We start from the raw sequence: 23,802 nt of genomic DNA, 5'->3' as shown, positions 1-23,802 counted from the left end.
CTTCAATTCAGTTTAATCCCACTGTTTTTGAAGATACTGATGATTTAGAACACTTGGTTACATTGTAACCTTGGTTCTCTGAGAGAAGAGACTATCTCTCCAAACATATACATATTCCATATGTGCAGGGACTAATCCCAATGGAGCAATTGATGTGGATATTTCTTTAAGACACACATCATCAAGAGGGACGAGGCCCCTGATCGGAGGGAGGAGGAGGGTAGAGGGTGGAGGGTAGAGGGAGGCACAGTAGACACTTCTTCACCAAAACAATGGGCAACCCCACTTTTTTTTCAGCTGAGGAAGGACCCCTTACAAGATAAAAGAATTTACAGAGAAAGCCCTAATGTATGTTCCTTGGAATAATTTGGTTTTGCATATTTTTTACACTTCTATATTCTATTAGTTATGTGAAAGAAGAACACAAGAGAAATGTATTTCAAAGATATTATACTAGTGTATAACATATTTGCAGATTCTAAGAGTTACAGATTTGTTAATTGGAAGGTAATCTGTGAGCTATTTCAGATTTAAAAATGTAAAAATTATTTATTTGAAGCCTTTTATAAATAATAATAATAGTAATATAATAATAGTTTTAAATTAAAACTGCAAGCAGCATTGATCGGGCCCTCGCAACTTCACGCACGTCAAGGGTACTGGCAGGACTCTGGTTGATGCGGCAATGCATTTCTGTGACCATCATACACTGCATGCACAAGTTAGATGATATTTCCTGCGTCGACCAGCAGCGTAGCAAGATCATGTTGCCATGTCTTAAGCCTCAAATGTTTTGAGTGTACCCCCGATACAATCATAAATGTAAGCCTGTTAAGATCATTAAGAAAATGAACGTGTGAATGTGCTTCAGTATTTGTAACATAACAGACTGTCAGGTTACTGGGATGGAGTTCAACTCCCTGCAGTGTCCTACTGATTGTATTTGGACTTGCATGAAAGTTAACAGAACAGCAGTGTCATTTGTTTTTACTTGAACACTTTAATTTGACACTGTTTTCATTTTAAGCTCTTCTGTAACTTTAGATTGTAGTGTGAAGCATTCATTGTAACATTTAACCTGATTCTCACGTAGAAGCTCTAGACAGATCATTTATACTAATGCCCACTGACATGGTTTGAAAAACACTGTTGATTAACTTTTGTTCTCCAAGCATCTTAGTTTGCACATATTTAGATCAGAGAAGTCTTTTTCTCATGGTGTGCCCACAAACCCTGTTTGGGCCGCTGTTATTATAGAATTCTGTTTACGTCCGTGGTTGCCAGTAGGTGGCGCTATGACTATGAGTTAATATTGGCATGCAGAAGTCCTAAAATCTCGACAGCAATCAAGCATGTCAAGTTTGGGGCAGTTTTGACAAAGTAAGGTTGAGTTACAAAAGCTTGATGGATGATGGCGAATCATGTAAAATTGCCGCGACACCAAGTCCATGTTATCCGATGAAACATCAAGCTTTTAGTAACTTTTAATCATTAAGGTCTTTAGGTTGTTCTGACCAAATTCTAAGCTGATCGGATTATTTCCCTAGGAGGAGTTCGTAGTGCAGCACCTGGAAAAGGAAATAAAACCACAAGAAATTCATACAAAATTCAAATTGGCTGACTTCCGGTTGGGTTTAGAGCATGAACCCCTAAGACTTTTTGTTAAGTCTACATGTGATACATCTGCTTACCAAATTTTATACAGCTAGGTGAAACGTACTGCGAGGGCTGCATCGTCAAAAAATTGTAGGGGGCGCTATCGAGCCGACTTGCCGCTCTGAAGCATTAAAATGACATCAGATAACTACATTCAGGATTTTAAATGTGTTTGACAAGTTTGGTTACGTTTTGAGCATTTTTAGCCCCTCAAAAACACTTTTGTTTTTCGTGGCGAAGAATGCGTTGCCACGGCAACAGCCTTTCACGAAACAACAACCTTTGAGTAACTTTTCATCACAAAGATCTTTAGATTGTTCTGACCAAATTTGAAGTCGATCTGATTAATTCCCTAGGAGGAGTTCGTTAAAGTAAAGCCCCTGGAAATGTCTAAAACGACACTAGAAATTCATACAAATTTCAAAATGGCTGACTTCCGGTTGGGTTTAGGGCATGGCCCCAAGAGACTTTTATTTAAGTCCACATGTGATACATGTGCCTACCAAATTTTGTTAATCTATGTGAAACGTACTGCGAGGGCTGCTTCATCGAAATTTTGTAGGGGGCGCTATTGAGCCGATTTAACACTCTGATTGAATAAAATCATATTATAGAACTACATTTTGGCCTTGTGATCTGTGTGTCAAGTTTGCTTGTGTTTCGAGCTTTTTTAACCTCTCCAAATGACCATCGTTTTTCACGGCGAAGACTGCGTTACCACGGCAACGGCGTTCGACGAAACATCAAAAGCTTAGAGAACTGGCATTATGAACTTCTTACATTTGTGTGGAACAAATTTGATGTTGATCTGATTTTCCAACTAAGAGAAACAAGCCAAAGTATAAAGACTTTAACTTACTGTTGCCAGTAGGTGGCGCTATGACTATGATTCAAAATTGGCTTGCAGATGTCTTCAGGCCTGGAGTTTAATCAAACATGTGAAATTTGGTAAAGATCTGATGATGCGGAGTCGAGTTACATCAGTTTATTCGTTCATGGCGAAGGATCGAAATTCGCAGAGCCGCCACGTCGCCACGCTTCGACAACTTCCTACAATTTTCACAATGAAGCATTATCAAGGTCTTAAGGCTTTTGTGACAAAATTTGAGAGGGATCCGATTAATCTGTGAGCAGTAGGGTGTCAAAGTACACAACCTATGACTTCCTGTTGCCACTAGGTGGCGCTATTACTATGATTCAAAATTGTCATATACATGTGTTCAGGGTCAGGATGTTATGACATATGAGAAATTTGGAGCAGATTAGGCAATGTACAGCCGAGTTACAACAACTTCCTGTTTCATGGCGAATGGTGTTTTTTTGCCGCCATGCCACGGACACATAGTTCGATAACTTTTTGATCTTTGAGTATCGTTTCACTGCCAAGGTCTCAAGAGCATACTGACCAAATCTGAAGGCAATCGGGTTTAATCTCTAGGAGGAGTTCGTTAAAGTACGGCGCCTTGAAACGGTCCAAAAACGTCATAAAATTCAAAATGGCTGACTTCCTGTTTGGTTTAGAATATACCTCCTTTTGACTTTTTTGTACGTCCCATCACGTTCCACATACCTACCAAATTTCATACAGCTAGGTGAAACCCAAAGTTGGGGCTACTCTGTAGGGGGCGCTATCGAGCCAAAATGTCATGCCGCAGCTGGACACCCCAATAATACTGGAATTTTCACCACGATTGAATTTTGTGCCAAATTTCAAAAGATTCCCAGTATCCCAAGCACCTCCTTTTTGCGATGAAACTGGTACGATAATAATAATAATAATAATAATAATAATAATAATAATAATAATAATAAAAAACATTAGAATAACAATAGATCCTCCGCTCCGACTACGTCGGTGCTCGGGCCCTAATAATAATAATAAAAAACATTAGAATAACAATAGGTCCTCCGCTCCGACTACGTCGGTGCTCGGGCCCTAATAATAATAAAAAACATTAGAATAACAATAGGTCCTCCGCTCCGACTACGTCGGTGCTCGGGCCCTAATAACAATAATAATAATAATTAAAAAAAACATTAGAATAACAATAGGTCCTCCGCTCCGACTACGTCGGTGCTCGGGCCCTAATAATAATAATAATAATAATAAAAAACATTAGAATAACAATAGGTCCTCCGCTCCGACTACGTCGGTGCTCGGGCCCTAATAATAAAAAACATTAGAATAACAATAGGTCCTCCGCTCCGACTACGTCGGTGCTCGGGCCCTAATAATAAAAAACATTAGAATAACAATAGGTCCTCCGCTCCGACTACGTCGGTGCTCGGGCCCTAATTAATTAATCTGAAAACATTTCACATACCTCCTGGCAGATTTATTGATTTTGGGCATTCTTAGGACATTTCCATATATTCTGAATTGTATCAACACAAAGTCCATACCGGTCTGCAATATGATGAAACAAAACAACATGATCATGGCTTTAAAATCTAGTAGTCTGGACTAGTAGTGTCTGTAGTTTGTACTCACATGGCCAGTTTTGGTCTTGTGGAACTCCTCCTGATGTCTGTCCTTAAGCATGCTGTCCATCACGCCACTGCGCTGCCACACATCAAATAATGTCTTTCCGTGCTGGTATCCCACCTCCTGCAGACACAGTGAAAAAGGATTAGTGGGAGATTCTTAGCCATCAGGTGGAAGAGACATGAATAACATGAGAAACCGAGGGTGTACTCACAGCAATCTCATCAAACTTGCCGAACTCTAGTGTGCCGTAGTGGTCGATGGGCGGCCGAATGTACTCGCAGTATTCACTGTCTTTTACCAGTTCCAGCTGCTGCACACAACACACGTAAGCAAGCCGGGTTTGGATCTCTGCCATGTTCAGGACCTGGAAGATAAAATTAGCTGAGTCTAACAGGGCTGTGAAGACTGGCACTGGTATATTCAGTGTACTTAGATTTTACCATTCTCATATAGACTCTCAACCATTTCTCTAAAATAAGTTCAGCAGGTGATAATTTTGAAATTTTCCCACTTTACATGTTTGAATTATTTTTGGAAAATGGAAACAAGAATAACTACAGAGGACATCTTTCATGAAAGAGTACCTTAACTTTCTCAGCCAGAGGGTTGAAGCGTTTCCACAGCAGCCACCAGCCGTTCAGGGAGTCACCATAGTTGGTTAGGTTGGTTTCATCCCGACTTCCAACATCGATTGCAATCACAACCTTGGCCCCCATAGAACGAGCCACATCAGCTAGATCCCAAAATGAGAGAAACACATTTATTTTCAGTTTTTAGAGGCCCAGAAAACATATTTTCTCAATCAGCTTCTTATTGTGAGCATTGACGTTTGGCATGATCACAAAATTATTTGGCAATTTCACAAGACAGATTTATATTTAGTTTTTACATGTAGGAGTTATGAAGGTATCTGTCAATGAAAAAAGGACATAAATAGTAGCCTCTGTCTTACATCTCTGTTATTGTTGAGTCTTCACCTTTGACACTCTGTGGGTACTGGGTAAGTCTATTATATAGAGTAGCACTACTGCTGAGACAATCTGCTGTACTGGTTGAGTACTTTGAGCACCGGATTGTTCTGCCTGCCAATGAGGTGATCATTTTTTTTGTCACTTGGGAAACTCTATCCCTGCATTACTAAACCCAATGCAAAACATCGGGTTATAAAATCAAAAATTCTAAATCTTTAATTACGCTAATAAATGGAAAGGAGAGAAGTAGTCCTGGTCAGAGGCATGCACACATGTACACATGAGGCATGCACAGACCACTGCACAAATCTAGGCAAACAAATAGTACCTAATATAGATGACACAATTCAATGTAATTATGATTCTACTGTAGACTAGATCACTAATTCATTAGAGCGATGGAGCTCTCTACCAATCTCACTAATTGGCAGGATTATCATGCTGAAAATGAATATTCTTTCTAAACATTTGTATTTATTTCAGAATATTCCCCTAACACCACCTCCACATCTATTTCCAAAACTGAAAATGTTATTCATCAACTTTATATGGAATAAAAAATGTCCCACATTATGTCTATCTCTCTTGTACCTACCGTATGATAGAGAGGGGCTACGCTGCCCTAATCTCCTGTAGAGTTGGTTCTCTGCTGGGCAGCCCAGCAGAGAAGCATTTAGTTTTATTTCTCATCTAAAATATCCTCCATCTTGGCTTGAGATTTATGCAGTGTCCTTTAGTCTACCCTCCACTTGTACATGTGCTCTACAGGTATTTGAATATGATTGATTTCTGGCATGCTGTGAAAAAATATCTGGGTGAATTGTTGGGTGGCTTGTTCTTGCTTTAGTCAAATATAGGGTAATGAGGACTTTGTGCCTGGTAGATCTGACGGAGGCTTCCGACTATGGGCAGACCGAGGTCTTTCAAAATTCCAAGATGTCGTTAATAATAGAGCCCTTGTGTCATTTGAGAAGAAACACAACATTCCAAAAAAAACCTTTGTTAAATACCAAGAGATCAGGAGCAGTCATTTAGCAATGCCACTTTTTTCTGATTTGCACTTTGATTTATTTTACTTTATATATTTGACTATTGTCATCAGTAAGGGAAAACTAATAAACAAATTGCTGAAAAAAAAGGTGCTATTTAAATATTTGGTTATGGAATATATAATTCCCAGTCATGTGCAGCATATGCAGTTAGGTCCACTACCACCATGTTAGTGTCTCTCACCAGGCAGGTTGTTGATGTACCCTCCGTCCATAAGTAAATGTCCATCTTTGGGATCACAAAGAGGTGGCAGGTAACCAGACAGTGACATACTGGCTCGGACGTACCGCCACAACGAACCTAGAGAAGGAGAGAGAAGTGAATTGTTAACAGGTTTACAAAAAGAGAGAAAAGACTTTAAGTACTATTAGAACATGCTTTACATATCCAAGTCATATAGAGACCACAGGAGTGTTATTTAATGTTTTGGTTAATTACATGTACATTTGCTTTGCTGCCCATTATTCTCCACCACTCAGGTAAACATTTAACTCATTTATTTCAGTAACAAGTCTTTCTTTATAATAAAAAAAAAGGTTTCAGAGGGATTCTAAAAATATAAATGTATTCAATATATTGAATTATATATTTTATATCATGAAAAAAAGAAGCTGGATATTTTTTAAAAAGAAGAAAAATAAATAAATAAAAAGTCCAAAGTTGCACAGACCGTCAGTGTGAACTCTCATGGAGGAAGCTGTGATGTCTGTTGTAATGTTGAAGTACGGTAGCCACAGGTCCTAGCAAAAGCAGAAATATAATCTGTAATTAAGTACCAGACCAATATTATTGAAAGATGCAATCTCACAAGCGCTTACTGTTTTACAACTACAACTTGTTTTAACACAAGGAAATGTGCTAACTGGTAAATACTGTATATGTTATATCCCAGAATAATAATGGAGTGTGAAATAAAGGTATAAAGACGTACTGCACATTCAGCTGTGGTAACTGAATCCAAATGATAATGCTACATAAAATACACGATGATAAACACACACAGCAGAACAGATGTATTAGAGGCAGGTAACACTTTCCTTGTTAAGTGATTTGGAACAAAACCAGTGTTCCCTTAAATTTAGCTAAGTCTAATAATTCCTCTGCCTCAATGCGTAGCTCTTATTCCATGTCTTTTTGGGGAACCCCTCACCTTACCTCTATCTGTTTGCCCTTGAAGACCGAGCTAAGGCCAGAGTTAAAGGAAGCTCCAGAAAACATGGAGGTAACAGGGTAGGTCAGATCCAAGATCTTCTTAAAGTATGAGGTCATATCCTGAGAATGAAAGGAATTTGCAAAGGGAAGTGAAGAAAAGTGTTAGCTTTCCCCAAAAAGTCTCTCTGAGAAATGGAATTTACATAAAGAAAACTAGTGTCAAGAAGAGAAAAGTCTTATATAAATAAATATTAGAGCAGTTGTCAAGAACATTTTCAAATGAAACTTCAGTATAATGTCAACACACCATGGCCCACTCACGAGCCCGGACCCTCATGCGACTGTTGTTCTTCTCCTCAGCATACAGCGCTCCCATGAAGGAGCCGATGGAGGTGCCGCCCACCATGTCGACCGGGATCCCGGCATCATTCAGAGCCCGCAGGATACCGACCTGAGAGCAACCCCTAAAAAGAGACAGTCCTCCATCAAATAACATCTCATTTTGATCAACCATTATCAAAAAAGTAAATTCTAACAAGTTCATCTGTCTTATATTTACAATCAGATTTTTTTAAGGATCTGTAAAATGTCGCCAGTAGTGATAATTTGAGAGTTTGACTTTTCTTTTAAAAAACCTGTTAAAATAAAACCTTGTTGTGCTCCACTGCCCACCAGGTCCTCTCAGAAATTGAGTAACTAGACATCCTCCTATCTAACATCCCTGAAGATGGCCACCCGCTTGTATTTCTTTGTGGCTTCAACATCCAGACAGAGACGTTTACATCTGACCAACCACCTTTCCCATTTTCTGTCGCTCTCTTGCTCTCTCACTCTCTACCTTCTTACCTCCCTCCTACTCTGGAAACCAACTCAACCTGATATTCACCAGAAACATCTCTACCACTAACCTCTTTGTGCTCTGACCACTTCTTCACATCTTAATCTCTCCCCCTCTCTCAAACTCCCAAACCTCACTCTTCCACACATACTATTCCTATCCACCATAATCTTCCCACCTGTCTCTGCCTCTCTTGCCTCATCTGTCCTATCAGCTCTCCCCTCACCTGACTTCTTCGCACTCATGCCTCCCGACTCTGCCACAGACCATCTTCTCTCTACATTGTTCTCTTTTCTGGACTTTCTCAGTCCTGGTACGCTCCCCAACCTTTTCAACACTGCGGTTGTGCATACTGACAGAGCCACCCTGAGGGAGTCTATTGCTCCTGACCTTCTTTTCCTCACCCAACTCATCAATACCTCTTTGATAACTGGTTGTTTCTCTCTAAAAGCAGTTAGAGGAAACAATCTTTACTCAAACCCATACTCAACACACAGAATTGTAAAGCATTCGACATCCGCGGCGAAGAAAAGCAAGGCTGTTTACTCGCCCCTACTCTATTTATCTCAGATAACCTGTCATTGGAGACAGAATTCAGCAGACAGATTGGAAAAGCCTATCAAGGTTGACCAAAATGCAGGCTCCTGTATACCAGCGAGACTTGGTTTCTTGAGTCTCACCAGGATAGGAGTCTCCATGTATTTCATATGTGCTGCCTAAGCCAAGTACTCTGCATCTCGTGGAAAGATGAGGTGCCTAAGAGGGATGTTCTGTCCTGGGCAAAGATCACATCCATGTCCAAACTCCTTAAGAAGAGACACCTTTGCTAGCATTGGTCATGGGCACCGTATGGAGGATGGCAGGATCCCTAAAGACCTCCCTTATAGAGAGCTTGCTTCAGGGAAAAGGCCACCAGGGCTACGCTACAAAGACGTATGTAAACGTGACCAGAAAGCCAACAACATTTACACAAATACTTGGGAAGCCATGGCAAAAAGCAAGTGGGGGTTTGAAATCCAGAGGGGTATGCAGAGCTTTCAAGAACTTCAAGAGCTTCACTGGGACGAGAAGAGGGCCCACAGACAAGCCAATTTGAAAGACCACCCCATTCACCTACAAACAGTGCCAGAAAGACTGCCACTCCCACGTGTACATTCACAAGAGGAGCTGCTCCAGCACCACAGTGGGCTGATCTAATGGTCCCGTGGAATTTCAGGATGCTAGAAAGAATTTCTGCTTGTCTGACTACCATCTGACCTCATCCAGAATGCAGCTGTCTGACTGCTTTGGACCAAAGCTTTGGACCAAAGCAGCCATAGCAACAGAATAGCAATGAAAAGGTAATTGATGAGGTTGATGTACTTGCATGATCCTTGCACCTCTGGGATTGTACCCACATGGTGTAATGCACTTATTGTAAGTCTCTTTGGATAAAAGCTAAAAAAACAGCTAAATGAATGTAAAATAGTTTAAGTAAGAAAATGTCACAAAATGTCACAGTTTCCGCTGTTTTAAATGACTTTGTTAAAATTGATACATTGGAAGTAAAGTGGTTTACAGAGTTACAGGTCAACAGACAAGTGGCAGTAACAACACAAACCCATTCAAATACTGGAGGCTAGTAAATATATGGGTGCAGTAACACTTTATTAGCATTATATCTCCTGTAGTCTTGTGTCTACCAGGTGTCAGATCATAGCTGAGAGGAATACACTACCTACCTCGTCAAAGCTCCAGGACAAGGCAGAGCAGTGAGAGACAGAATAGAAACAGTGAGAATATACCTGCTTATTGGAATATACATATTTGCACACACATGTATTAATTAAAATTGACTATCAGTTGTTTTCTGTTTCGTATTGATACTTTTGTCTGACCTCAATAATTGGATGAAAACATAGCTACTATGTATAGTGTACTTGATTGTGATTGCAGGGTATGTAATTGCTACTTGAGGTTAAGTCTTACAATGCTGGTGTATTGGATGTGTTTGTGTACCTGGCACCCCCTCCACCCAGCACAAGGGCAATGCTGTTTCCTGTCAGAATCCTGGCCAGACGAGAGAAGTCGGAATGACGATCTGGACACTTCTCAAACACGCGCTGGTACAACTCTCTCTGAAAACACCCAAGAATGAAGCATTTGCTAACTGGACCAGAATTGCCCATAAAATACTCAGTTGGTTGGCAGTTAGTACCAGTTTAGGTAAACTCCTCCGGGAGAAGACTCTGCGGGGGCAGGACAGGTGATGGTGTCTGGAGATCCAGCTCCGCATGTTCAGCCACTCGGCCGTCCCTTTGGGCGGCGGGCCATCCTCCCTGTGCAGCAACACCAGCTGCTTCTGAGCACGCACTGCACTTCCCTCCAGCATTCGCTCCAACTACAGGTGGATAACAGGAAGACGAAGCAGATATACCTTCCACTCAGCTCATCGTGGACATCCATTGCAGAATGGAAATGTGCTGGTATGGCTGAAGTCAAAGTGAATAGTCTAATAAGGCTGATTAGCTCTGGTTTAGCTTTACAATAAATTGTAGGGGTTGGCGTACTTACCTACAGTTTGTAAAGATTAACTAATTTCATTTAGCAAAGAAACTGCTGACAAAACTGCTAGAAACTTGCAACCTTTCTCCGTAGGGCTTCAATAGTATTTTCAAGGTAGGGAAATGAGTCTTAATTCCTCAACTTTGAAATTCCAAATTTTTCTCTGAATTCCCCCTGAAACTGAATATGCGCATGCGATTTTTGCAAACAATATGGAATAGTACTACAACTTGAGAAGAAATCTTTCTCCTCATCTTAATGACACAGTGTACAGTTGAGCCTCAGACATTCTGCCCCACTAAAAACTTCTTATGCTGATTAGCATAATTAATATGTCATTAAGCTACCTTATCCGCACACACTCATCTTATTTGTGACCATTAAGGAAGACTACAAAAAGTAAAATGCTTTAAATAAACTTAAAAGGTAACTTTGTTATTCAACTGTGTTTTGAATTTTTTAAATTGGTCCAGTATTGAGGGAGAACACTGCAGCTGGCAGCTACTAAACAGGCTGTAATGTAATAGCACAGCGTAACTCCTCACCGTCAATATACGTCGAAGTTACCCTTTAATTTCTAATTCTGTCTTTTTCAATCCTTCCATTGGCTGATGAATATTTTTTTGTGAAATACAAATCTCTCTTTTGTGAAATACATTCTCTGATTTAATTTATTTGTTCATTCGAGTTTTGTTATGTCACTTCCAGTGTGGAGATTTCCACACCCATATTAGTCATCCCAACTTGAGAGAATGGTTCGTATGCAAGGCATCGTAAAGTTGGGGTGTGACAGCTCCAGTCCCACTATATCAATCCAGGCTGATGTGTGTTAGCGCATCACATTCTTCACTGAAGTGAATTTGTTGGTATTATTTAACTTTTTAAATGAGAACATCCCGTGTACTTTCTGCTAAAAGAGCTACAGCAGCTGACCTGTCGTGAGTGTATTTAAACTGACCTCACCCACAGTGGGCTCCTGCTCACCCAGTCCCACAATGATAATGCAGTCAGCCTGGCGAATGCAGCGCTGGGTCCAAGGCGTGAGGCTAGGGTCAGACTGGTAAAGGACAATGCGATGGATGTCTTCCTGCTGCCCGAGCCAGCTGGACAGACGGTACTCATGGACACTTTAAAATAACAAGAACAACCGTATGTATATAACTGTTGACCATGTACATTACATAAGATCTGTTAAACAAATCATGTCTGTTTCTCATGAAGTATGTAACTTAAAATGAAGTAACAGTGGTATTGCTGTGTATATAGACATTCTTAATCAATGTGTTGTTTTCAGAGAGAACCAAACATAATAACCAACAATGCCTTATGAACTTCAAAGAATCTGAATGCATTACTTATATTCCTACGTTTCAATCACTCAAACACAGTTTACCTGTCCAGAGCAGCAGAGCCTAGGCGCTGTTTGATAATGTCACTGGTCAGGAGTAGAGTAGGACCTTCAGAAAACAGAAACACATCAAATGAGTTTTTAAAATAGGACCTAAGACAAAGTGAATGAAATTCTAGTAAAATGTATCACAGTGCAGACTCTAAAGTAGATCCTCCTAACCCCTAAAAGTGGATATTGGTATAGTATTAGTATGTCTTTGCAATACATTTTCTTCACTTCCCTACTCTTCATCTGTGCTTAGTTTGTAGTGCATGTTTCATCCTCACAATGGGGATGACTAACGTTTCAGGTCTACAGACAGCGGCGCATCGACACACACCAACAAACAGCTCTGTCAACTGTTTTGAAACAACAGCTAAGCAATAGTCACATGTTTCTCAGCCAATAGGTTTGTTGTTTTTACCATTTATCTATAGGTAAATAAAGCTTAAACAGAGGGGGATCAATGAGCAGAAAGAAAAAAAAGATTGATTCAATGATCAGTTGACGATAGGCAAGACTTGACCAATCAGATTGTAAACTCTTAGTCGAGACACCCCTTCTCGTAAGAAAAGTAGTAGAAAAAATATATTGCTGTCTGTCAATGCAACAACCAGATAAGTGGCCAATTGAATTGTACACTAACAATGGGAAAATGCATGCATGAGCATAAATACATACACATCAATAATAACCATCTGTATTCTTAAAAAGATTGGAGTAATTCCTCATTTAAACCCAAAGGATACTAGGTAAGTGTATCCCATAGTCCTCTCATTGTTTGTTATACTGTTAATTTGGAAAATAAAAAACAGAATTCTGCCCTCCAAAAAAACACCTTTTCAAACACCTTTTTTTTTACACCAAATTCAATCAAATATGCAGCAATTTAAAAATGACCACCAGCAGTATTGTTAACAATACAGACTAATAAACACATTTCAGATGGCTTGTTGTGGCTGAATCCAAATCTTATTCAACACTTCAAAAATCTGTGAAAAGATTCATGTTCGCCACAACACCATACATATCTCCTTATACACAGTGCACGCCATTTAAATGTGTTTCCCCATCCTTGCCACTATGTAGTGGAGCACAGCCATTGGTCACAGTATAAACTGTCCTACTCTAACAGGAGGAACAACAGATCAACACAGGAGGAGTGAGGGAGCTGTCAATTGAACCCAGTCTGCACACATCCACACAGTGTCCCGATAGGAGGTTTAATCAGGCAACATGGTAGAAAACACCTGTGTGTGTGTGTGTGTGTGTGTGTGTGTGTGTGTGTGTGTGTGTGTGTGTGTGTGTGTGTGTGGGGGGGGGGGGGGCTTTAGACACTGAATGTGATCCATTCTGCTCCCTGGGGTTAGTAGAAAGAAAAGTTTTGTTCTGTGAAAATCCAAAACCATCAGTAGAAAATTACTGATTTCTGACATTGACCTAAATATGCTCTTCCAGATAGAATTATTGCCATACAGTTGTATGCCTTAGCCAACCAGTCAAGTTGCAGTTTACATCCATGTCTGTCCAAAATGTCATTACTTCATCATTTGATCCTATTAGACAGGAGTGTGAAATTGTCATAATTAGCGTGACTCTTTGAGGTAAGGTCACAGAGACCTTGACCTTCGACCACTAAATTCTAATCTGTTCAACATTTAGTGTGGGTGGATGTTTGTGCCAAATTTAAAGAAGTTCCCTCAAGGCGTACGTATGGCGGGACATCCCAAAAAAACATTACTATGGCTTTTCCCATAAAACGTGGCATGAAAATGATGTGTTCATGTTGAACAAATTCTGTGAAGTGGTCTCTCTGTGAACCATGGCTCTTCAGGTAACCTGTCGAAGTGAAGTAAGTACTGTGTGCGTGTGTGTGTGCGTGCATGTACCGATGCCACTAAGAGCATGCTGCAGCTCCAGAGTGAAGGCCGTGAGGGGGACCTCCTCAGACACAGGCAGGATAGACACGGTAGACAGGTTGGAAGCTGGATTTCCAGCATCCCATTTGCTGGTGGGGGTGTGGAGAGCAAGACTTTGAGCTGCAGGACAGAGTGTTTTTCTCATTGGACATTTCAGATTTAAATGTTGTATATATTCCATAGTGTATATATATGCTTTTTTTTGTATATGCAGAGTGAGGCTCTGCCACTTTTAGCATCCAATAGGGTGGAGGCGAATATAGATCAGCAGGTGTGGTTATTATTAAATACTCATAGCTGCGCTATTCCCAGTTAAACGTGATAAGGACAGCTCAGCAAACAGAAATGTGTTTCAAGGCTAAAACATGTCACACTACTTTTGCTGAAAAGAAAGGTGGAAAAGAGGCTCTGATGTGAACCGGACGTCTCCTTGATAAAAAAGTAGAAAATCGAGTTATAACCGACCAGTCTGATTTCAGGAGATTAAATAAAGGTAAACACAGTGAGCAGCCGTGAGTAAGCACACTGCTATCTACATATTAGTCCTTCATGAAGTTTGTCTAACATCTGATCCTGTCGTTATAGTTGATTGATGTGTGTAAACTTGCCACCATAGGAACAGTGGTTACATAACCTTCAAAACAGGCTACAACTTAACAGTTAGGTGCGCTCCGGTACATAAACAAATAGCACTAAACCCCTGCATATATCTTGATTTGGATCTCATTTCATACTAAAATCTCCATATGAAAACTGGCAATGTTCCTATTTTTAGTAGAGTATATCAATTCAGTCCCATCCTGAAACACACTAACAAAAAGGGTGTGTAATTACCAGCCAGGGGTCCATTGCCCTGCTGCATGTTGCCCAGGATCTTCTGTCCCAGCAGGTGAATCAGCCTGGTGACGACCTGAGGATACCTCCTCTTGATGGAGTTCAGAGCCCCTTCAGGTAGCTTGGCAAGCTCAGAGTCCCTGACGGCGTGGACCGTGGTGGCTCGGTTCATGTGGGTCAGGGCCTCAACCTGGACAATCCACAACACAGATATTGTACTGCAATGTGCATTGCCTAAAAATGCGTTGCTCCAGTGTTTCTTTAAATCGTGTCTTATCAGCAGTTTCTGACCACTCACCACACCAATCAGATCCCCACGGCCATACTCTCCAGCCAGTTCCTTCTTCCCATCATCCTTTGCAATGACAGAGCGCAGTCGGCCACTGAGGACGATGAAGGTGCTATCTGACTTGTCCCCCTGTCTAAAAACAACCAGGCGATCAGAAAGCAACCAAATCAAACATTATCCACATGTATGATTTCATTTATTTATTATAATACATTTTTCTTTCACACATCTATATACATTGATTTTCAGAATTTGTATAATTATTGCAGTATACTCTGTTGCTGTCATTTTCCCTGCCTAAATGTAACATGCATAATAGACTTCTTTATGTATTTTCTTTGTTGTATCCTTTCACATGTTTTTCTAGTGTCTCCAAAACACAAGAACATTGATTCATGCAAGAACATTTTGGTATTCTTATCTTAACTTGCTCTTCCTTTTTTTCGTACAGTGAGCTAATTTGAATGAGCCACGTCAGATTCAGCAAACGCTCCTAACTTCAGATATCTGTGTAAATGACCAGCGTGAGCATGAGGAATGCCACCTGTGAGTAAATGAGCGCACACCATGAATATAGTAAATTGGCATAGTCATTTTCCCAATAATAGCATATAGGGCTACACATGCTGCCCGCATATAGAGGTCCTGTTTTCAGAGACTCATAAAGTTTTAAACAGCCTCAGCAGCAGAATTAAGAGACCTGCTAAAGACAAAGAACGATGGAAACAACAGAGCTGTTAATGCTGTTCACCTGAGGGTCGAACTGTCACTGAAATAAAGAAGAAATGATTCCATATGAAAAACATCTCACCACAGCAAAGTGATTGATGGCTGTGACAAGAGGAGGTCAAAACATTTAACAAGCTCATATTAGTATTTGAGCACAATAGCATCAATAGCTAATGTTAATGGTGATATCTTTAGGCTCTATGAATACATGTAGAATTATATTAGCCTAAACGTCAAACATAATGTCAACCTAATTGTGAAGTGTATGTAGTAAGGGTTTTCAAACTCAAAAATGCTAATGAAATATACAATCCTCATTTGTATATTTGTCCTCAACAATTTTAGTGAAAAATGTAGGCTTGGATAACAGCACGCTAATAGTACATGACTCCTACGACAGGTCTGGACCACAAATTGTGTTCAAACCTAATAGAATATTCAAAATATGAATGGTTCTTGCATAAGACCCAATTTACATAAATGAAGGAGTGGCTAAACAAATTACTGCTTCCACGGTGTAATAAAGTTTATTAAAATATATCTCATTACTGTCAATGTTAGTGACACATTAATTGTTTTGGTACCAACAGCTCCATAGAGTAGATACCTGTAGACGGCACGGCCAGCCTCCACAGCCATCCAGTCCAGGGCAAAGTCAATCTGTCTGACAAATGGTGACACTCTCTTCACCACAGTGTGAGCTACGTTCAACACCATCCTGGGCTCCTCACGCATCATCCTGCCAAGTCAAAAACACAGATTTGATTACATCCTAGAGTGTGAAGCTACTTTAAAACCCCCAAAAAAGCCTGAATGTTTTGTCTATGAGCTTGATCCTACTCATAGAAGTGGGCCTTGGATATGGAGAGGAAGGTGCAGTCTCTGTGAGCTCGGACAGTGAAGATAAGGGGCTCCCCCGTGAGAACAGCCATGTGACCCACCATCTCCCCTGGGTGGGTGACAAACAGCAAGTTCTCCTCCTCACGGTCTATCATACGTTGGTAAACATGGAGCGACCCAGAGATGACAAATTCCACGCTCACATCCTGGGGAGAGGAAATATAAGAAATGGTCTGGAAGACGGGAATGTGGTGCCTCCCTTAGAAGCCTGGGGAAATGTTATTTCAATGGTGTTCAATGAGTGTCAAGAATATTTCTCAAATGAGTGGGTAGCCTGGGTAACTTTTCAATCAATCAAGTCTTATTTACATAGAACTTTTCAAACATATCAAATGTAATTCAAAGCGTTTTACAAAAATGGAGAGAAGATGAAGAGACTAAATTCTTTTGGTATCAGCAGCTCCATATGTAACATTTAGAGTCTGATATCATATTTTTATGTTTAAAACCTGAATTGTATCTGTTTTTTTCTTAAAATGTGTACTTTAAACGAGCCAAACAATATTGGACACCATCACCCACTCACACTGACTGCTACGATGCAATTTGACACTGACCTATCACGTGCATTGTTTATCAACAATACAAGCATGGTAAATGCTGTTTGCTGTGTGTAATAATAATAATAATACATTGTATTTATCGAGCGCTTTTCATAGTACTCAAAGACACTTTACATTAAAATCATCATATATAAAAGCTATACGTAAGGTGTGTGTGTGTGTGTGTCCTTCATGGTGTGTGTGTAGGTGTTTGCTGTGCGTGTGTGTGTGTGTGTGTCCTCCATGGCGTGTGTAGGTGTTTGCTGTGCGTGTGTGTGTGTGTCCTCCATGGTGTGTGTAGGTGTTTGCTGTGTGTAGGGTGTGTGTGTGTGTGTCCTCCATGGTGTGTGTGTGTAGGTGTTTGCTGTGTGTGTGAGTGTGTGTGTTGTTGAGAGATCGTAGAAAAGTATGAAAGTATAACTATTATAACCTGTAACCTTTTTGATTCAAAGTATAACCATTAAACATACTGTTTTATTTCTTGATAGAGGTGATTAAACCTATAAACTGTTGTAATTCATGATAGATGTGATTTAACCATATAAACTGCATATGTGCCTTACATAAAGTAGTCATTCAAAACTTATACAGTTCTTCCTCTTCAGAATCGGTTCCAGCCTTAGAACAGAATAAAAGCAGCAGAACAGAGCAGACATTTAGAAGAGGAGGGGGAGATACCAGGAGATACCTGGATTATATAGCATAGCAAATCAGTGAAAACTGAGTAGAGGAAAGACCCCTTCGAAGGAGTGTTAGACTTAGTTTTTGTGACACAGAGACTGTTTCATTGACTTGAAATTGTTGTAAGTGATTGTTATGTGAAAAACTTGAATAAAAACACAGCCTTACAATTCGTAAGTGTCTGAAGCCAAATAAAGTATTCTGATTCTTTAAAACAATTTAAACCTCTTCCTTGTCCATAAATGGTGTGATCAGAAGTGACGACTGAAGCAATCAGAGGAGCTTGAGGTAAGTTCCCTGGGTGAAGACTTGGCAGTGTTAGTCATAATTGGTGAGATGTTCACAATAGGCATTAGTAAAGTATAGACGATGTACATAACTATTCATAAAGGGTGTTAGGGTTACATCTCATTAAGAGCGCCTAGGGCTTTGCCGTAAAAGACTCTTAAGAAGACAATAATTCCGAAATCCTAACAATTTAGCTAAGGGGTGAGATAAAAGGCCGACGATATTGTTCCGACCCCTAAGAGAGGAACCTAATCCTAATCAGGAGGGACAGCCGACGGAGTGACCACTGTGTTAGGTGCGTAATCCTTCCCCGCTTAGACACGGGGCAGGAACCACTCACGTTACAGTGTCCTCCATGGTGTGTGTAGGTGTTTGCTGTGTGTAGGGTGTGTGTGTGTGTCCTCCATGGTGTGTGTAGGTGTTTGCTGTGTGTAGGGTGTGTGTGTGTGTGTGTGTGTGTGTGTGTGTCCTCCATGGCGTGTGTGTAGGTGTTTGCTGTGTGTGTGTGTCCGCCATGGTGTGTGTAGGTGTTTGCTGTGTGTAGGGTGTTTGCTGTGTGTGTGTGTGTGTGTGTGTGTGTGTGTCCTCCATGGTGTGTGTAGGTGTTTGCTGTGTGTAGGGTGTGTGTGTCCTCCATGGTGTGTGTAGGTGTTTGCTGTGTGTAGGGTGTGTGTGTCCTCCATGGCGTGTGTAGGTGTTTGCTGTGTGTGTGTGTCCTCCATGGTGTGTGTAGGTGTTTGCTGTGTGTAGGGGGTGTGTGTGTCCTCCATCGTGTGTGTGTAGGTGCACTGCTGTCCGTAGTACTGAACTGGAGAGAAGGAGCTCCATTGACAGAACACTATTTCTTTGTTTTGGTTTCTTAGCCTGCCGGCTTTTTGCTTCTCGTGGTCTCTTTTGAGGGCCATCGCTCATGAATATAATTAGTGCTTATATGAGTGCTTAATGAATGTACCCTTTCATTTTGAAACAGTAGCCATATGTAGTTCTGAGGCTATTGCATGGATAAATCTAAGAATTATATTTGATGACAGAAACATCCTGGCACCTGGCCAGTGCGTGGGACTACAAAAGTGCTGTGTAACCACTCAGTAGTAATATCTGTTTTTCTGTCTTAATGCATATGCCCACCCAGCTGTGTCACTGTGTGGAAAACCTGGACACTGTTTGTTCAAAGAAACACATGCATTTGGTGCTTTAATAAACTGTCCCCCAAAGAGCAACACATGGAGAGGCGAGTTTGTGTAAGTGTTGCCCGACACACTGACCTGGTCTCCCTGGTGGGCCACAACAGAACCAGCTTTGACTTGCCGAAGATTCACCCTCCCCTCCAGCAGACTGGGGTTCTGATGAAATAACAGTAAATGTTAAGTCTGTCTGAAGTCAGTTTTAACTGCCTCAACAAAAATGGATTCATGATTACAAAACTGCCAAATCACCTAAACAAACCGCATTTATCAGCAGTATAATATTTCACAAATTTAACAGTATTTCACCATTGCTGTTCAATTCTTCCATATGTAAACCAAGATCTGGGATTAAATATGTGAAACAAATCAATAAAATGTGCACTCTACCTGTATTTGGATGACCTGCAACAGATCCTTTTTGGCAGCTTGGAAAATGGCGTTAACTTTATTGTGCTGGACGTTTCCTCCTCCAGCATCACTATAGTGGTAAACAGCAGATGGAGCGGGCTGCATCGTCACAGTCTTCTTTAGGATAGACTGAGGAGACAGAAAAGTGTCCTTAAGAAAAACACGGAAGCACAAACTAAATGCTCATTCTAAGTAACAACACCCGGTCTATACCTATGCAGTGTGCTAAAGGGATCCATTGTTTCTACTGTGTAACATTGTAGTGTACAGCTTCAATAAATGGTTATGTTTTTGGGCTACATTAAAATGGCATTTTAATTTGCTCCATCATATCAATATACATGAATACAACAAACACCTGCCAGTTCTGATCCTTAAACCAACTAAATCAATGGCAGGAAAACAGAGAGATGCTTTACCCTGAACTATATAACTGAACTGACTCCATTAGATGCAGTTTGTAACCAACAAACACGGCTGATGCTCAGCTCCTTTCAAAGTCTTCTGGAGGAAGTTACAAAGACAAACTAAAATAAAATAAAAACACTCAGAGACGTGCAGCTCTGTAGCAGAGCGGAATCAGTACATCCGTTAACGTGTCTGTCGGGATGGGGACATCAAATGTCCTGAATGACTGATGTTGTACTCACAGCTGTGGATTTCCAGCCTGTTACTGCACTCTCAAACTCTTTCCTTTCTCTTATTTGCTCCACAACATTGTTGACTTGCAATCACACTAATCTAGGAGCAAACTGAAGACCGGTCACTACAGACTAGTCTAAATGATATTTGTGTAAATGGCTCCAGATGTTCAAAACCTGGACTCCAACCAGTAGGAAGTGCAAGAAAGAACATCCTTATCCAGAGACCTTCACAGTGTGAGGCAGAGTGTCTTCTTTGGAAACTTGAGCCCGTTCATATACTCTCTTGAGGTCGGCTGACATTTCACCTGCATAACACAAAAACATGCAGTCATCGTATTGCTCATTAGGCTTTAGTATCGGCAATAATAAGCATCTCCTGATTGTGCCGATGTGTCTTAGAGGCTGCTGTGTAGAAACTTGCTGTTTCTACTGTTGCGGCTAGTTTTTACTGGAGCAGCACCCAAAAAACTGATTATTCATGTTTCTTTACAATTCAGATATCTTGTGAAAGCCTCTCTTATCTAGAAAGGGGCTCCCCGACTGAAATCTAACTGATCAAGTATTGCCAACTGATTTTTTTTCACTCATTGTTCCCCCTCTGTTTAAGCTCTATTTTAAAAAGTAAAAGGTACATGAGATTATCGCTTAGCTGTTGTTTCATAATGATAGGACAGGGCTGGTAGTTGTGAGTAAGTGTGTGTGTGTGTGTGTGTGTGTGTGTGTGTGTGTGTGTGTGTGTGTGTGTGTGTGTGTGTGTGTGTGTGTGTGTGCTGTCCAAAGCACTGAAACAGTAAGGCAGACACACAGTTTCTAAGCCTGCTTGCAAACCGAGGAATTACAACTTCCAGATACATCACGGGATGCTATGGGCCCCAAAATACTTTTTAAACACTGATTAACATTTCAACTTCCTGGTACGAATACTTGAATCGCAGTTATTGAAATCATTAGGTCCAAAAAGTTGTAAAATGCCCTCATAGCAAAATCCAGACATACAGTATTTTCCGTCAGTCGTTCAAGTGAATGGGGCCTCTCCTCTAACTATTTATCCAGTTCTCTTTATACATTCTCTAATTCTATTTTTCCTCATTGTAGCAATCCCCAGGCAGGGAAACAACAGGGATTTTCTCAAACAGTACCCTACCCTGTCGCTGTTATTTAGGTGCTGCTCTGATGGTCCTGGAAATCTTAGTCTACATGGTGATTTATTCACGCACACCAAATAAATTGAAGTATTACTAATTTGCTGATATTTAGTTATTATTGGTGACCCGCAAAAACAATCAAAATTCGAGTTTGCTTTTTTGACATGAGCGAATAAGAAGGAAAACATACTGTTCAGTTGTGGTCAAAAGTTTACATACACTTGTAAAGAACATAATGTCATGGCTCTCTTGAGTTTCCCCGTTATTTCTACAACTCAGATTTTTCTCTGATAGAGTGATTGGAACAGATACTTCTTTGTCACAAAAAACATTCATGAAGTTTGGTTCTTTCATGACTTTATTATGGGTTAACAGAAAAAGTGATCAAATCTGCTGGGTCAAAAATATACATACAGCAGTGCTAATATTTGGTTACATGTCCCTTGGCCATTTTCACTTCAATTAGGCGCTTTTGGTAGCCATCCACAAGCTTCTGGCAAGCTTCTTGTTGAATCTTTGACCACTCCTCTTGACAGAATTGGTGCAGTTCAGTTAAATTTGATGGCTTTCTGACATGGACTTGTTTCTTCAGCATTGTCCACATGTTCTCAATGGGATTTTAAGTCAGGACTTTGGGAAGGCCATTCTAAAACCCTAATTCTAGCCTGATTTAGCCATTCCATTACCACTTTTGATGTGTGTTTGGGGTCATTGTCCTGTTGGAACACCCAACTGCGCCCAAGACCCAACCTTCGGGCTGATGATTTTAGGTTATCTTGAAGAATTTGAAGGTAATCCTCCTTCTTCATGATCCCATTTACTCTCTGTAAAGCACCAGTTCCATTGGCAGCAAAACAGCCCCACAGCATAATACTACCACCACCGTGCTTGACGGTAGGCATGGTGTTCTTGGGGTTAAAGGCCTCACCTTTTCTCCTCCAAACATATTGCTGGGCATTGTGGCCAAACAGCTCGATTTTTGTTTCGTCTGACCACAGAACTTTCCTCCAGAAGGTCTTATCTTTGTCCACGTGATCAGCAGCAAACTTCAGTCGAGCCTTAAGGTGCCACTTTTAGAGCAAGGGCTTCCTTCTTGCACGGCAGCCTCTCAGTCGATGGAGATGCAAAACACGCTTGACTGTGGACACTGACACCTGCGTTCCAGCAGCTTCTAATTCTTTGCAGATCTGCTTTTTGGTGGTTCTCGGTTGACTCTTCACCCTCCTGACCAATTTTCTCTCAGCAGCAGGTGATAGCTTGCGTTTTCTCCTGATCGTGGCAGTGACAAAACAGTGCCATGCACTTTATACTTACAAACAATTGTTTGCACTGTTGCTCTTGGGACCTGCAGCTGCTTTGAAATGGCTCCAAGTGACTTTCCTGACTTGTTCAAGTCAATGATTCGCTTTTTCAGATCCATGCTGAGCTCCTTTGACTTTCCCATTGTAGCGTTTGTGGGCGTTTGTATCCAATGAGCCCTATTTAAATGGCCTCAGAGAAGTCACCAGCTGTAGTCACTCATAATCACTCACAAGAAGTTAAGAGGCCATGCTATGAAGCTCATTTCATTGACACAACTTTCTAAGTCACCAAAATTGCTAATTCATGTTGCTGTATGTATATTTTTGACCCAGCAGATTTTGTCACTTTTTCTGTTAACCCATAATAAAGTCATGAAAGAACCAAACTTCATGAATGTTTTTTGTGACAAAGAAGTATCTGTTCCAATCACTCTATCAGAGAAAAATCAGAGTTGTAGAAATAACTGGAAACTCAAGAGAGCCATGACATTATGTTCTTTACAAGTGTATGTAAACTTTTGACCACAACTGTAGACATTCTAAATGTTTGTCTTTCTACATGTTCCAGGGCTTTCAATTAAAAACATTACACGTAGCTTTAATCTATTTAGATAATCCAGTAGCATGCAGATTTATCGATACAAGAAAGGGAAGAAAATATAAAATAAGTATGTATGTGTATAAAATGCATACCGTGTGTGTGTGTGTGTGTGTGTGTGTGTGTGTGTGTGTGTGTGTGTGTGTGTGTGTGTGTGTGTACACCTGTAACAGCCAGCGGGGTGGAGGCAGAGCGAGATTTCTTGTATTTAGATGTGGACATGTCAGATATGCTGGACTTTTCTGCTG

General features: G+C 40.7%; 1 protein-coding gene across 3 annotated transcripts in view; it reads right to left on the bottom strand.

The window, feature by feature from the left end:
- The window catches only part of pnpla7b (patatin-like phospholipase domain containing 7b), a 38,359-nt gene that overhangs the window by 3,403 nt on the left and 11,154 nt on the right, over window positions 1–23,802 (bottom strand). For 2 of the 3 annotated variants that reach the window (XM_068734261.1, XM_068734262.1), the window contains exons 13-32: window positions 23,719–23,799; window positions 20,736–20,815; window positions 19,846–19,995; window positions 19,537–19,614; window positions 16,701–16,906; window positions 16,468–16,599; window positions 15,141–15,264; window positions 14,843–15,032; window positions 13,979–14,128; window positions 12,093–12,156; window positions 11,658–11,826; window positions 10,353–10,535; window positions 10,154–10,272; window positions 7,625–7,781; window positions 7,321–7,437; window positions 6,836–6,905; window positions 6,349–6,465; window positions 4,729–4,877; window positions 4,356–4,508; window positions 4,148–4,264 (exon numbers count right to left, since the gene is read on the bottom strand). In XM_068734261.1, coding sequence (XP_068590362.1) covers window positions 4,148–4,264; window positions 4,356–4,508; window positions 4,729–4,877; window positions 6,349–6,465; window positions 6,836–6,905; window positions 7,321–7,437; window positions 7,625–7,781; window positions 10,154–10,272; window positions 10,353–10,535; window positions 11,658–11,826; window positions 12,093–12,156; window positions 13,979–14,128; window positions 14,843–15,032; window positions 15,141–15,264; window positions 16,468–16,599; window positions 16,701–16,906; window positions 19,537–19,614; window positions 19,846–19,995; window positions 20,736–20,815; window positions 23,719–23,799 — 2,606 coding nt within the window. The remainder of the gene's footprint in view (window positions 1–4,147; window positions 4,265–4,355; window positions 4,509–4,728; window positions 4,878–6,348; window positions 6,466–6,835; window positions 6,906–7,320; window positions 7,438–7,624; window positions 7,782–10,153; window positions 10,273–10,352; window positions 10,536–11,657; window positions 11,827–12,092; window positions 12,157–13,978; window positions 14,129–14,842; window positions 15,033–15,140; window positions 15,265–16,467; window positions 16,600–16,700; window positions 16,907–19,536; window positions 19,615–19,845; window positions 19,996–20,735; window positions 20,816–23,718; window positions 23,800–23,802) is intronic. The other variant, XM_068734263.1, reaches the window with a different exon arrangement.

This window comes from Cebidichthys violaceus, unplaced genomic scaffold (assembly GCF_023349555.1).
Source record: "Cebidichthys violaceus isolate CVI_PGR_0920_01 unplaced genomic scaffold, fCebVio1.0.p SCAF_62, whole genome shotgun sequence".
Taxonomy (NCBI): Eukaryota; Metazoa; Chordata; class Actinopteri; order Perciformes; family Stichaeidae; genus Cebidichthys; species Cebidichthys violaceus.
The sequence above is the reverse complement of the archived record's forward strand: the minus strand, read 5'-3'. Positions and strand labels throughout refer to the sequence as shown.